General features: G+C 39.3%; 1 protein-coding gene across 1 annotated transcript in view; it reads left to right on the top strand.

Annotated features, from left to right (window-relative positions):
- pygl (phosphorylase, glycogen, liver) overlaps window positions 1-12,843 on the top strand; it is a 125,492-nt gene extending 112,649 nt beyond the window's left edge. Inside the window, exons 18-20 of the mRNA XM_072568688.1 lie at window positions 1,301-1,435; window positions 10,481-10,547; window positions 11,522-12,843. Of these exons, the coding sequence (XP_072424789.1) occupies window positions 1,301-1,435; window positions 10,481-10,547; window positions 11,522-11,677 (358 nt within the window). The 3' untranslated portion in view covers window positions 11,678-12,843. The remainder of the gene's footprint in view (window positions 1-1,300; window positions 1,436-10,480; window positions 10,548-11,521) is intronic.
- Window positions 12,844-13,764: the final 921 nt, after the last annotated feature.

Below are 13,764 nucleotides of genomic sequence, written 5' to 3'. Positions count from 1 at the left end.
CTGCCTGGGAGATAATTGCTAAGGTGTTGCTGAGCTTTGCAATCCAGAGAGTAAGCAAAAGCGAGGGAACAGAGAAACAGTTTCATTCAAAGGGGTCCATAACAGCTGTGGTGTTAATAGTAGCAGTTTTCCAAATCACACAGTGCTGGTCTATGGAGAAAGTTTTGGAAGTATCAGAGAGGAAGACATCCAACGAGGCTTTTGAAAACTTGAGTCTTGCACCAATGTTCAACAGTAAAAGTGAGCTGAGTTTGCAGCTTGTTTAAAAGTCTCAGAAAGATATCGGTTGAAGAAAATACCATCAATTGTATGCAAAAATATTTGTCAATAAGGAAGCTGATTACAACTGTGCCAGCTAAACAGGGAGCATTAGCATGGAAATGGGTATGAATCTTCTCTAAGGTTTGGGTATCTGTACTTATTGCTGGGACAAAATACTTTCCAATATTTATATTGGGTATTTTCAAATAGCTGAAAATGTGTTGCTGCAAAAGCGCAGCAGGTCAGGCAGCATCCAAGGAGCAGGAGAATCGACGTTTCAGGCATGAGCCCTTCCTCATTCCTGAAGAAGGGCTCATGCCCGAAACATCGATTCTCCTGCTCCTTGGATGCTGCCTAACCTGCTGCGCTTTTCCAGCAACACATTTTCAGCTCTGATCTCCAGCATCTGCAGTCCTCACTTTCTCCTATGTTTCAAATAGTTATTGTACAGCACAATATAGTTTTTGTTCAGTGATACGCTTTTATGTTTTATTGTTAAAAGTACATTGACAGCCTCATGTGAATATGTTCAACAACTGACCTCCACAGTAATCAAAAAGGAAAAATAAAACCTGCCATTCTGATGTCTGACTTGTTTAGTATTACTATAGTTAAAATCATAAAAGGAAAACATGGTGAGGAGGACAGAGTCATTTATGATTAGCTTACCCCTTTGTCTCAAACCTCAGTGTGTTTGGCAGTTTTTGAATCTCTTCTAATACCTAATTTTCTTAGTAACACCTAACATTTAATTAAATACTTATTATCATAGTTTGGCAGGAAAGTATAAGTAGTGATGGCGAAAGGCTAATCTTGAAAAGAAGTACACAAGATGCTGTACTAAGATCACTACAAAATTTAACTGCTAAATGGGAGAAATGTGATTTTCTTCCTGAAACCAATTTCATAAAATATTTTGTTAAAAATCTATTATTATTTCTCAAGTTATTATTTCCGCAAACTCAATTGCATTTGATGGTCTATCCTGCTTCAGGATATCAGATTATTCATTGTTAACTTATGTTAATATTGTTTCCAGATATAATGCTTCCCAATATTATGAAAAAATTCCAGAATTGAAAGAAGCGATCGATCAGATTGCAAGTGGATATTTTTCTCCAAATCAACCTGAACTTTTCCGAGATATTCTGAATATGCTTTTTCATCATGATAGGTAACAATTCTAATGACTTTTAGAAGTCATTAATGTCTTATATCTTTTGTATCTGTTTCTGCCAAATATGAATACTCAATTCTACCTCTCCCAATGATTTAGTATTAGCCAATTCTCTTTACTCATTCCCAGCTCTCCTCCTTCTCCTTTCCTAACGTGTTTTGGAGCAGATTGAATTCTGTGACGATGCTGCTCCTTTAACAAGATTATGCTGTCCTTGTTTTTTTTTCAGCAAGGTTGTAAAAGACACAGACTGCAAAAAGTCTAAGTTGAAGAGTTTTAGGGCCAATTTGATTATAGCTAACAAATACTGCCTCAGGTAAAAGGCTTTTAAGTTTTAAAAGGAAAACACTTGTACAATGAAAGGGGAATGGCCAGTTGTCCCAGCTCAGATTTTCTGTGGTTTGGTTTGGTTTTAGTACAGTAGTCATTTGAGGCGGCAGACCCAAAGAAGCAGGTCCATGCTAGTACCCTCTCTCTGACATCTCTCCTGTGAGACCCTGTGTTTGATTTTACCTTTTGTGCCAAGGGGTGTTTATTGATGCAAGTATTTGGAACAGCATCATCAAGTTGAGATAATCTGTTGGGTTTTCAGATAGGTTATGTTATTCTGTATTCTGTTCTCTTTTGTTTATGTTTCATTCGGTAATCTTGTAAATAAATTCTGTTTGTTTAAAACTAAGTGGATTGGCCAGCTGCATTATTCCTGGAGTACCCATGTTACACCTGCTTAAAACAACTAGCAAAGTTAGGGTCTGGGCTACTTGCTTGAAATGTGTTTGGGGGTGGTGAGGGAGGTCTGGCCTGGTCCATAACAGATTGGGGCTCTTTGCGGGATTTGTTCTGTAGTTCCAAATTGGGATTAGTGTTGTTGGACTCGAAAGCAGCAAGTGGTAAGTGTTAGTGTTTTTTGTTCTAGGTGTTGAATTTAGATGGTTTAAACCATGTTTGGGATAGCAATGGCTCTTTCAGTCACCAAGAATTTTCTGGGGGTGGAAGAAGGGACTTTGGGAGTTTTGCAAAAAATGATTAGGACCAAGCTGCTGCAATTAGCAGACAAGCAGGGGCTGGAGCCGCCTCTTCCGTGATAATTACAGTAATAGCTCAGCATTTAAATTTGCTGGAAACACCATCAGGATCTTTGGATATGACTAAAGCTCAATTGAAAATGAAGCAGCTTGAATTAGAGGCAAAAGACAAGGAAAGGGCAATAGAAATTTAACAGTTTGAATTGCAATTAAAAGCAGAGGAAAGAGTAAAAGAACAAATTGCTTTAGCAGAACAAAAAGAAAAAGACAGAAGAGAGAGAAAAGGAGAGAGAGGAAAGGAAGAAAGAAAGGGAGTTTGAACTTCAAAAATTGGCACTTAGACAGAAGTTCAAAAATTCACTTTCTGAAGTAGTGAGAACTCATGTGGAAGAGCAGAGAGTTAAGCAGCAAGATTAGCAGCAGAAATGGCTGACGATTATGCATTGGTCAGAAATCAAAGTTTAGCTTCCAAAATCAGTTTCGATCCATAAAGAACAGAAATTGATAAAAGAGGAATCCTCACATGGAAAAGGTAAGGGAAAGATCTTGGTGAAGATCATAAGGATAACTTACTGCCGGGTAAAAAGGAAATCCTTGAACGTGACAGAGAAGTTGAAAAGCTTCAGTGTTTTCACTACAATAAAGTAGGCCACATAAAATCACGGTGTTGGTGGGTTAGGAAAAGCACTGGGAAGCCAGATGTAGATAAACAGGATAAGCCAGTGAATTTTGTTGGAGTAGTAATGAAAAGCGCAGTGGAGGCTAGAAAACTGCACCAGAATATACAAACTGGTTGGAGATTGGTTAAGGAGCAAGTGCCAGATCTCCTTAAACCATATGCCTGTGAAGGTAAGTTTACTCGCATAGGCCAGGAGCAGCAGGTAAAAGGGATACAGTATTCTCTCAATCTGTGATGTTGAAAGATGAGGAGATATGTACCTCTGAAGGACTATTGCCAGAAAAGGTACTAATACCAGGAATTTGTGGTGAGACAAGAAGCACTCAGTTATCTAAAGTGAGGTTAGAGATTTCAGTGAAGAGTGGAGAAGTCGTGATAGGACTACTGGACAAACTCTCAGCTCCAAGAACACAATTTTTCCTTGCTAATGATATAGCTGGTTCACAGGTAGGAGTGCTGCCTATTGTGGTTGAAAAGCCAGTGGAAACTCAAGGAACTGAACTATTACAGGACACATATCCTGGGATTTTTCCTGACTGTATGGTAAAGAGGTTACAAAGTCACCGGTTGAAACAGGAGAGCTCAAAGAATTGAGATAAGAAAGTTGAAGTGGAATTAGCAGACACCTTGTTTCATCAGATGGTTGACATAAACCAGGAGCAGATAATTGACACAGCAGAAAGATAAAAATTTAAAGCAGTTGTATCAAAAAGCATACACAGAGAATCAGAATGTATCCCTGAATGTCATTATCTTGAAAATAATGTCTCAATGAGGAAATGAACACCATCACGTATTCAGGCAGATGAGAAATAGGCAGAAGTTCATCAAATCACCTTGCCAGTGGGTTATAGAAAGAACGTGTTGTGAGTAGCACATGAGCTATGTCTAGGGGCTCATTTAGGAGTGAGAAAACGCAAACTAAGTCAAAAAAACATTTTTACTGGCCTAGACTGTACAAGGATGTAGTTGAATTTTTCCAGACATGTCATACATGTCAGGTCATTGGAAAACCACAGCAGTACTAAAATCCACATCCTTCATATGTATACTGCATTTGAGGAATCTTTTACAAGAGTCTTAATTGATTGTGTAGGAACCCTATCTAAAACAATAAGTGGGAATCAGTATTTGTTAACAATAATGGACGTGTCACTATATTTCCAGAGGCTGTCCCATTATGCAGTAAAAGGATTGTAGAGGAGTTACTCATATTTTTCACAAGGTACAGACTACCCATAGAGTTACAATCAGATCAAGGGTCAAACTTCACATCGAAATTATTCAAGAAAGTTATGGACAGTATGCTTGTGTGTATAATGAGGTAAATAAATTGTTGTCTTCTGTTTAAACCATCTTGTGTTACTGTCTGAACACGTGTAAATTTTTAAGTAATCCCAATAACCACCAAAAGGAGACCGTATTACCTAGGTAAAGCATTTGCTTCGAACTAATCTTTGACCAAATTAAATTGAATGCTCGTTGCTGGAATACAATGTCTTTTTTGCAAAATAGTAGAAGGGAGTGAGGGGACAGAAAAAAGATGGACTGAATAATATTTTACATGCATTTCATCAGATTTTCTGTTTGTTGTAAACTTAATTTGGAGAGGAAGAAGAAAGATGTCCATGTCCACATTTTATGTTTGTCCAGCTGATGCCCTTCAGTGACATATTAATTCTATAGGAAAGAATTCAGCAAAAATGGTTCATAAGGTGCTCTCTGTTTTGGTTAACTTCACAGTGTTTGAGCTATCTTATTCTCTCCCAGTAGCAGGTAGTTGAATTTCTGATGTAGTTATTTAAATGTAATGAGCATTTGTCGTGATCAGATCCTGATTCTTAATCCTGTTTGTTTCCCTACATTTTCCACCAGTGTGTCTCAAATGAGAGTTCTGAGGTTTTTGGAGATTTGACAGCTTAGGAATAAAACAAATCAAATCTAGTGTGTACTATCAAGGGTTGCAGGGAGCGCTAGAAAGGCAGCATCAGACATTAAAGACCACGTTGAGGGCTTATAGTTAGGACTATCCAGATGATTGGGATGAGGGAATTCCCCTTGTGCTTTTTGTGATCAGAAATGTACCAAATGAATTGACCAAATTCAGTCCATTTGAATTAGTTTTTGGGCATAAAGTGAGAGGACTTGATAATGGAGAAATTTGTAAGTCAGAATTCAGAGACCACATATTTGAACTGTGTGTCAAATTTTCAGGAACGACTTAATGAGTGGGGAAGTTGGCTAGACAGCATTTATAAGTATTACAGCATACAATGAAACAGGAAGCAGACAAGAAATCAAAATTTCACAATTTTGCTATCGGGGATAAGGTGTTACCTCCAATGATAGGTGACCCATTAAAAGCAAGGTTTAGTAGACCTTATCAAGTAAAAAGGAAATTGAGTGAGGTGAACTATTTGGTAAGGACTGCAGACAGAAAGAAATCTCACTGAGTGTAACATGTGAATATGCTCAAAAGGTATTTTGACAGGGAAGGAAATCCAAAGGAAACTGTGTTATTGGTTACAACACCAAGAACCAAGTTCAGAGGATCCTGAATTGGACATTCCTCAAATTAAATTGGACAATGAGGAATTTGTCAAATATTGGGATAAATTATTAAGTTACTTATAGAGTCATAGTCATAGTCATAGAGATGTACAGCATGGAAACAGACCCTTCGGTCCAACCTGTCCATGCCGACCAGATATCCCAACCCAATCTAGTCCCACCTTCCAGCATCCCTCCAAACCCTTTCTATTCATATACCCATCCAAATGCCACTTAAATGTTGCAATTGTACTAGCCTCCACCACTTCCTCTCGCAGCTCATTCCATACATGGAAAAGTTGCCCCGTAGGTCTCTTTTATATCTTTCCCATTTCACCCTAAACCTCTAGTTCTGGACTCCCCGACCCTAGGGAAAAGACTTTGCCTATTTACCCTATCCAAGCCACTCATAATTTTGTAAACCTCTATAAGGTCACCCCTCAGCCTCCGATGCACTCTCCAGAGGAAAATCAAAATTACCTGATAAAGTTATTACTATCACATAGGGAGATATGTAGAAATAAACTGGGAAGTGTTAACCTAATTATGCATGATGTAGATATAGGAGATGCTGTTCTGATTAATCAACATTCTTATAGGCACAGGTTCAAAAGGAAATTGAATGCATGCTCCAAGATGACATTATGGAATTGAGTTAAATTGACTTGAGCTCACCAATAATAATGGTGCCAAAACCAGATGTACCCAACGGTTGTGTGTGGACTATCACAAAGTCAATGCAGTTACAAAGACTGATGCACATCCAATTCCATGTTTGGAAGACTGTGTTGAAAAGGTGGGAGAAGAAACTTATAATTCTAAGTTGAACTTGTTCACAGAGTACTGGCAGGTACCTTTGTCTGAAACAGTGAAGATAATTTCAGATGGACTGTATCAGTTTATAGTCATGCCATTTGGTATGAAAAATGCACCAGCCACATTTCAGAGACTAACCGATAAGGTCATTGCCGGATTACACAACAGTGCCATATACTTAGATAACCTGGTGATTTTTAGTCACACATGGAAGGAACATTTGCAACATTTATCAGACTTGTTCAATCAACTTTGGAAGGCAGGCTTGGTAATAAACCTCGCTAAAAGTGAATTTGCCAAAGCCAAAGTCGCCTTCCTGAGCCATTTTATTGGACATGGACAAATGCCCCACGGGATGCAAAAACAAAGGTAATTGGGGAGTATCACGTATCATCGACAAAATGAGCAGTACCATGATTCCTGGGATTGAGTGGATTTTATCAAAACTTCGTACCAAATTTTAGCAGTGTGGCTCCTCTGCTCACTGAATTGCTAAAGAAAGGGAAGAGATTTCAGTGGACAGTGGACTGTCAGATGGCATTTGAAAGCTGTGTTAACCGCTGCCCCAGTATTAGCCACACCAATTTACGCATTCAAGGAGGCTATCGATGCAAGTAATGTGGATGTTGGTGCTGTAGTCTTGTAAGAAGACAACAAGAAGATGGGGCTCTTTGTCCATGTCCAATTACATGGCTCAGGAAGGTGACTTCAGCTTTGGCAAATTCACTTTTAGCCATGTTTATCACCAAGCCTGTCTTCCGAAGTCGAATGAACAAATCTGATAAATGTTGCAAATGTTCCTTCCATGTGTGACTAAAATTCACTAGGTCACCTGTATATACGACACAGTTGGCTAATCCGGCAATGACCTTATTGGTTAGTCTCTGAAATGTGGCTGATGCATTTTTCATACCAAATGGCATGACTTTAAACTGATACAGTCCATTTGGCTTTACAATAGCCAAAATTGTCTTTGCTCTGACAGTGTGGTCTGACAGATTTTGGCCTGATGGATTGCAATAGGGTTGTGGGCAAAGGGGAGGTAGGACATGGTGTTGGAGAGTTGGCATTCGGCCTCTGCAACATTGATGACCATTCTCCAGATAACCACCATCCTGCCTTTGTTGGGGTGGGGAGTGGGTATGGGGGAGGCGGTTTGATGGTGAACCGAGGTTTGTTGCAGAACAAGTGGAGTCCTGCACATTCGGAGGGGTAAGGATGCAGTGGGTGAGAGTGGTAGAGAAATTGAGGTGACTTTCCTCAGGAAAGGGCTCACATTCATACTCCTCCGCCCCCACCTCAACGAATTCCAGATCCACCACAATATGGAGCTTTTCTTCCACCGCCTCCGCCTCCATGCCTCTTTGAAAAAAACTGCCAACCTCTCTTGGACGACCCCCTTCTCATGCCTTCAACCTTCCTCCTCCACTTGATCACGACCTGACAGCCTTGTACCTCTTCGTTGCAGACTGCTGAAATGACATCAGCCGCATCAATTTCTCCATTACCCCCACCCATCCCATTCTCCCAGTTCCTCCACCTCTGCCACATCTGCTCAGATGAGGAGACATTTCACTTGCCAGCATCCCCTATTTTGAACAACATGCTTTTCTTCCCGTCATCCAGATGGCCCTCCGCCACACCATCTCCACACCCTGTTCCACTGCTCTAAACCCACCCCCAATGCACTAAAGACAAGACACCATGTCCTCACATACCACCCCACCACTTTCCACATCCAACGCATCATCCTTAAACACTTCCACCAACTCCAACTAGATCCCATCACCAAGAACATCTTCCCCTCCCCAACCCGCTCTGCAAAAACCATTCCCTTCGACAGTCTTTGGTTTGCGCCACTCTCCCCACCAATCCCCGCAAACACCCCATACACCTCCCACTGCAATCAGAAAAGAAACAAAACCTACCTGTACACCACCCCCCCCCCCCGCCTCACTTCCATCCAAAGCCCCAAACAGTCCTTCCAGGTGAGACTGAGATTCACCTGTCTCTCTTCCAACATAGTTTACTGCATCAAGTACTTCTGATGTGGTCTCTACATTGGGGAGACCAAACATAACCTTAGGGAACGGTTCACCAAGTATCTCAGCCAGGTCCACGGGGCCAATCGGACCTCCCAGTCACCGCCCATTTCAATTCGCCCAACTATTCCCTATCTGACGTGATCATCCTTGGCCTCCTCCATTGCCAAAACAAACCATAGCACAAATTGGAGGAACAACACCTTATCTTCTGCCTGGGCTGCCAGTAGCCCAGAGGACTCAACATTGAGTTCTCCAATTTCAAATAATCTCCCTCCCCACGCCCGGCTCCCTTCCCAGCCCCTCCCTATCGCTTTCAATATTCTCTGCCACCAACCGGATTAATTCCTTCCATTGACCAACCAGGTCATACCCTCTGCCTGTCTTCACCTATCCCCACTTCACCACCCTGCCCCCACCACCCCCTTTATCTGCAGCGCCCCCCACACCTATCCCCAGTCCTGAGAAGGGTTACACTCGAAACGCCAACTTCCTTGGCTTGCTGTATTCTTCCTGCCTCCTGCCTCCTGCCTGTCTATTAAAAATTATGAAAGGCATGGATAGGATGGACAGTCAAAGTCTTTTTTCCAAGAGTGGGAATGTCAAATATTAAGGGGCATATGTTTAAGGTGAGAGGGATGTATGTGAGAGCCAAATGTTTTTTTACATAGTGTGGTAGGTTCCTGGAATGTGCTTTCAAGGGAGGTGGTAGAAGTAGATAAGGCATCAAATTTTAAGAGGCATTTATACAGAGACATGAACAGGCAGGGAATGGAGGGATATAAACCATGTACAGACAAATGGGATCATGGTCAACACAGACATGGTAATCTATATTATGTCTAACATTTCTTGTAAACTAAGGGTGCGTAGATGGGTAAGGTCAGTAGGTAGGGTTGGTGACGCAAGTGGATAAAGTTAGTCGATGGATGTGATGATAGATTGGGGACCAGTCTAGTCAGACGGATAGTGAGGTTGTTAAAGGGAAAACATTTCTGGTCAGCCAGGATTACTCTACTGAATGAGAATGTTTTATAGAGGGACCCAGAGAGCTGAGGAATTGCCTGTCAGAAGTTCACTTTCCACGGTGGTCAGCATGTCAAGACTTTCACAAGGTTCTGATGTGCATCTTACATCAAACATCTAGAAAGTTTTGGGCCATTATAATCAAATAACAGGTTAACAGTGTTACTATAATTGAAGCTTCATGTATGCCGTTATTTCATTTTCTAGTTACTACCACATATTTAGTCAAGTGACCACAAAAGTTCCTCACTGGAATTTGGGCAAGAACTAAACTTTCACCTCTTGACTGGCCCCAGTGCTGACTTGGTCTGAATTCACAGTGTCATCAAATTTCACGTGGAGTTCACCAATATGTTTAGCAAAATTGAGGCACCAGTATCAATGTGGGAAAGGTAGGGATTTTGCTTGCAGCCAAACTGAACAAAATTAGAAGTGGAAATATTAAACAGCCCAAAAACTAAACTTGATCCTTTGTTCATGATCAGTGTTCATAGGAACTGATATTTAAGCTTCTGAGCCTCACCTCCACCAGATTTCAATCCTGGAATTCACTCTTGATATTCCCTAATCACCCTATTCGGAGGTGTTTTATGGAGCAATTAAGTCTTGCTTAGGACTTCCAACATCCTATATTAGGAGTAACAGGCAAGTTCTGGGATGCTTAATATGATCTCAACAGCTGTGCTTCAACCAATAATGTCTTAACAGGAAAGTAGATGCAAGTGACAATCTTGTCCCACTTTCTACACAATTTCAGAAGTGGAATTAAAAAGGGTGCTTTTCTATTTCCAGATTTCCTAATAATTGTTAAAATGCTGAGAAATTTCAACTTTGTAATTTATAATTCAATTCTAATAGCCTTCTTCTATATTTTAACAATGTTTCACATTACTTTTTATCCCAGGTTCAAAGTGTTTGCTGATTTTGAATCCTATATCAGTATTCAAGAAAATGTCAACCAATTATACCAGGTCAGAATATTGTACTCCTCCAATACTGTTCAAACATTTTAATGTAAAGCTCTACATAAAGCATTTAAGTAATCTAGACCTAGCCTTTATTTCAGCATTGTTCACATTAAGTCGTATAACATGCACGTTTCGCAGTTCGAAATTATGTTTTAGCTTATATTCAAGTTAATTTTTGAAAATAAGTAAAGCGTAGGAGAAATAGTGCTGGTTTCAAGTACGTAGGTGGCATCTAACTAATAGTGAAAGATAGTTTGGAGGAAGGAGCATATCATGGAGGTATGACTGTTTTTCAAGCAATAAGCAGATGCCTATGTTTCTAATATGGGGAACAGGAAGTATGCAAGCTGGATATGCTTTACCAGCCATTACAATATAGGCAAAGGTTTTGGCACTCAGACAACCCATCCTACAGTTTCCTTGTGTCGGGAAGAATTGAAACATCAGCGGTTAAAGTTTACATTTATTAGTACAGATAATATGCATTTCAAATGTCAGCTTAAACTGCGACACTTGCAACTGTGGATCTCACCACCATCCTTAGAGAACAGCATTTTTAAACACTTGAAAAACAGCTTCTCTGTTTTTTGGATTGTTCCTGGCCCACACCTGTCTGAGGTATATTTGCCCTAACATTAAATTTTTGAAGTGTCAGTGTTTTTGGAACACATGAGGAGGAAATTGAAGTAAAAGGCCTAGGATAGCCACTTCTCCTCAATTCCTATGCAATACTTGGCCTATATGTGTCATAGTTACATCCATTTGCAGCGGTACAGCTAAATTGGGATGTAGTAATCCTGTGAGCTACTTCCCCTTCACAGAAGTTGAAAACTGAGCTAAGGTTACTAGAAGAATTGATATTTTCATTTAGTAGGATCCTCTGTGATAAACTGTGATGAAAGTTCATAAGTAATTGGATAATATTTTGTTTGAAAAAAAATCAGCACATTTTATGTTTTATCTGTATATTTTTACAGAACCCAATAGAATGGACCAAAATAGTAATTAAAAACATAGCTTCTTCTGGAAAGTTCTCCAGCGATCGAGCTATTACAGAGTATGCCCGTGATATCTGGGGTGTTGAACCCAAATTCTTGAAGATTCCTGCTCCTACCGAATCAAAGGATACCTAGAACTTCAGTGTGAATTTTAAATACATTACTTTGTACAAAATTATTACAAAATTATAAGTGTAAAGAGGGAGTATGCAGCATTTTGGCTAGCCTTTTTCAGTTTCAACCAAATAAAACATGTTAAGTTCATAATTTAATATTTCGCAATGCCTGAGATCGTTTACAATTTACCATTTAGTAATTGCAGGACTTAATTTCCAAAGAAGCATATTCTATATTTTTTACAAAATGCAGTTTCAACTTCAAACATAGCAAAAAATTGGTATCCAGCCATATTTTTATCTAAAAGAATATTTTGTTTTAACCTGCTGTTGCAACACCATAATTTTGTTACAAGCATAAGCATTACCAGGTCAAGGTGATTTTTTTCAAAACATAATTCCATAGACACCTAAAACATTTTTAAATTTAGTTTTCAATTGCCATATACATGGAGTATTGTCATTATCTCACGGGGTAAAACAATTGATGTTATCATCACTTTGAGAAATTCTTACCTTGAAAAGATAATTTTCAATTCTGTCTGTTGAAGACCTTTCCTGCCCTTTTGTTCTTGTTTCTCTTGAAGTGAAGATTTGTGTTGTCTTCCACTGCAAAAATGTTTCAATCTTTTCTATTGAATACATTTTGAGAAGTCTATACTCAACAGTCTATTTAATGAATCATTGACCTTACATCTGCGAAGAAATATTCAGCCTTACAGCATGTCCATTCAGGTGTAACAAGTAGGTTGGCAAAGATGAGATCTTTATGATCATGAATGAGTCAGAATTTAGGGATAGTGATCCTGCTCTGTTCTCAACAGAAACAGCAGACTAGCTGCATGCTTATTTGCTTGTCTATCAAAGCTCGGTCAGTAGCATCGTCAGATCTGAATCACAAGGTGCCGATCTCACTCCAGGTTTCAAGCAGAAAAATCAAGGTTCATGCTTCATCCTGACCCACAAACTCTACTGTGCCTTGGAGTATCCTCCAGCCCTACATCTAAAAAAAATTGGCTACTCCACTTGCTTTAAGTTTTCCCATCATTCTTTACTTGCATCAGCAGTAGCAAGTTAATTGTCAGCTCTAGAGTTGAAAGCAGAATTAAATGACAGTCACAGGTTTACATATGAACAAATACAGCCTCTATAGAGGAACAGATAAAATGGGTTTAACTTATAATAATGGCAGTCACAAATTTTGTTAATTTTATGATATGCAAAGTGATAGTTAATTGATTAAATCTCTCTGTGAAAACTGTTTTCTAATCATTTGTGTATTTGATATGAAATAAATCAGCTTATAGTTGGTCTCATCTCATTGGAGTAATTTTCAATGCTTTATCCAAAATTATGGGAGAACATGTGGGCACATCTAAATTATGGGAAGATTTCCAATTTGCAAAATCCTTGAAACTCATCTAGGAATACTAGTATGAGGCCTAAACCATTCACAGTAAGCCTCAAACTTTAAATTAGGTACAGAGACCATTGCTAAATTTACTTATTTCTACTTTTACAAAAACATAAATTTCCATATTAACTGAATTCATTACACTTAAATTAACGTATAAGCATATGAAATAGGAGCAGAGGTGGAACTTTCAGATCTCTCAGGTCTGCTCCACCATTCAGCAAGACTTTGGCTGATCTGTCAGTATTTCAAAACTGCACTCTCATCTACCCCTGATAACCTTTGACTCCCTTGCCAAAAATAATTTATTCACCTCTGTCTTAAAAAGGCAACCCCTTCTGAAATAGGGTTCCAAAGTTGACAACTCAGAGAAAGGAATTCTGATCTCTGTCTTGAAATGAGAGGTCCTAATTTTGAAAGAGTGTCCCCTGGTACTGGACTGAAGATGAAGACACACTTGAATTGAATTGAATTTATTGTCACATGTACCGAGGCACAGTGAAAAGCTTTGTCTTGCGAGCAATACAGACCGATCACATAGTTAAGTAGTAAAGAGAAGTAAATAATAAGTAAACCACAGCAAAAACAAAAACATAGGTATAGGTGAATGGTAAGAGTTTGTGAGAATCCATTCAGTATTCAAACAACAGTAGGGTAAAAACTGTTCTGAAACTGGCTGATGCGTGTGTTCA

Source organism: Chiloscyllium punctatum, chromosome 4, assembly GCF_047496795.1.
Source record: "Chiloscyllium punctatum isolate Juve2018m chromosome 4, sChiPun1.3, whole genome shotgun sequence".
Classification (NCBI taxonomy): domain Eukaryota; kingdom Metazoa; phylum Chordata; class Chondrichthyes; order Orectolobiformes; family Hemiscylliidae; genus Chiloscyllium; species Chiloscyllium punctatum.
This window is presented reverse-complemented; position numbering and strand designations above follow the sequence as displayed.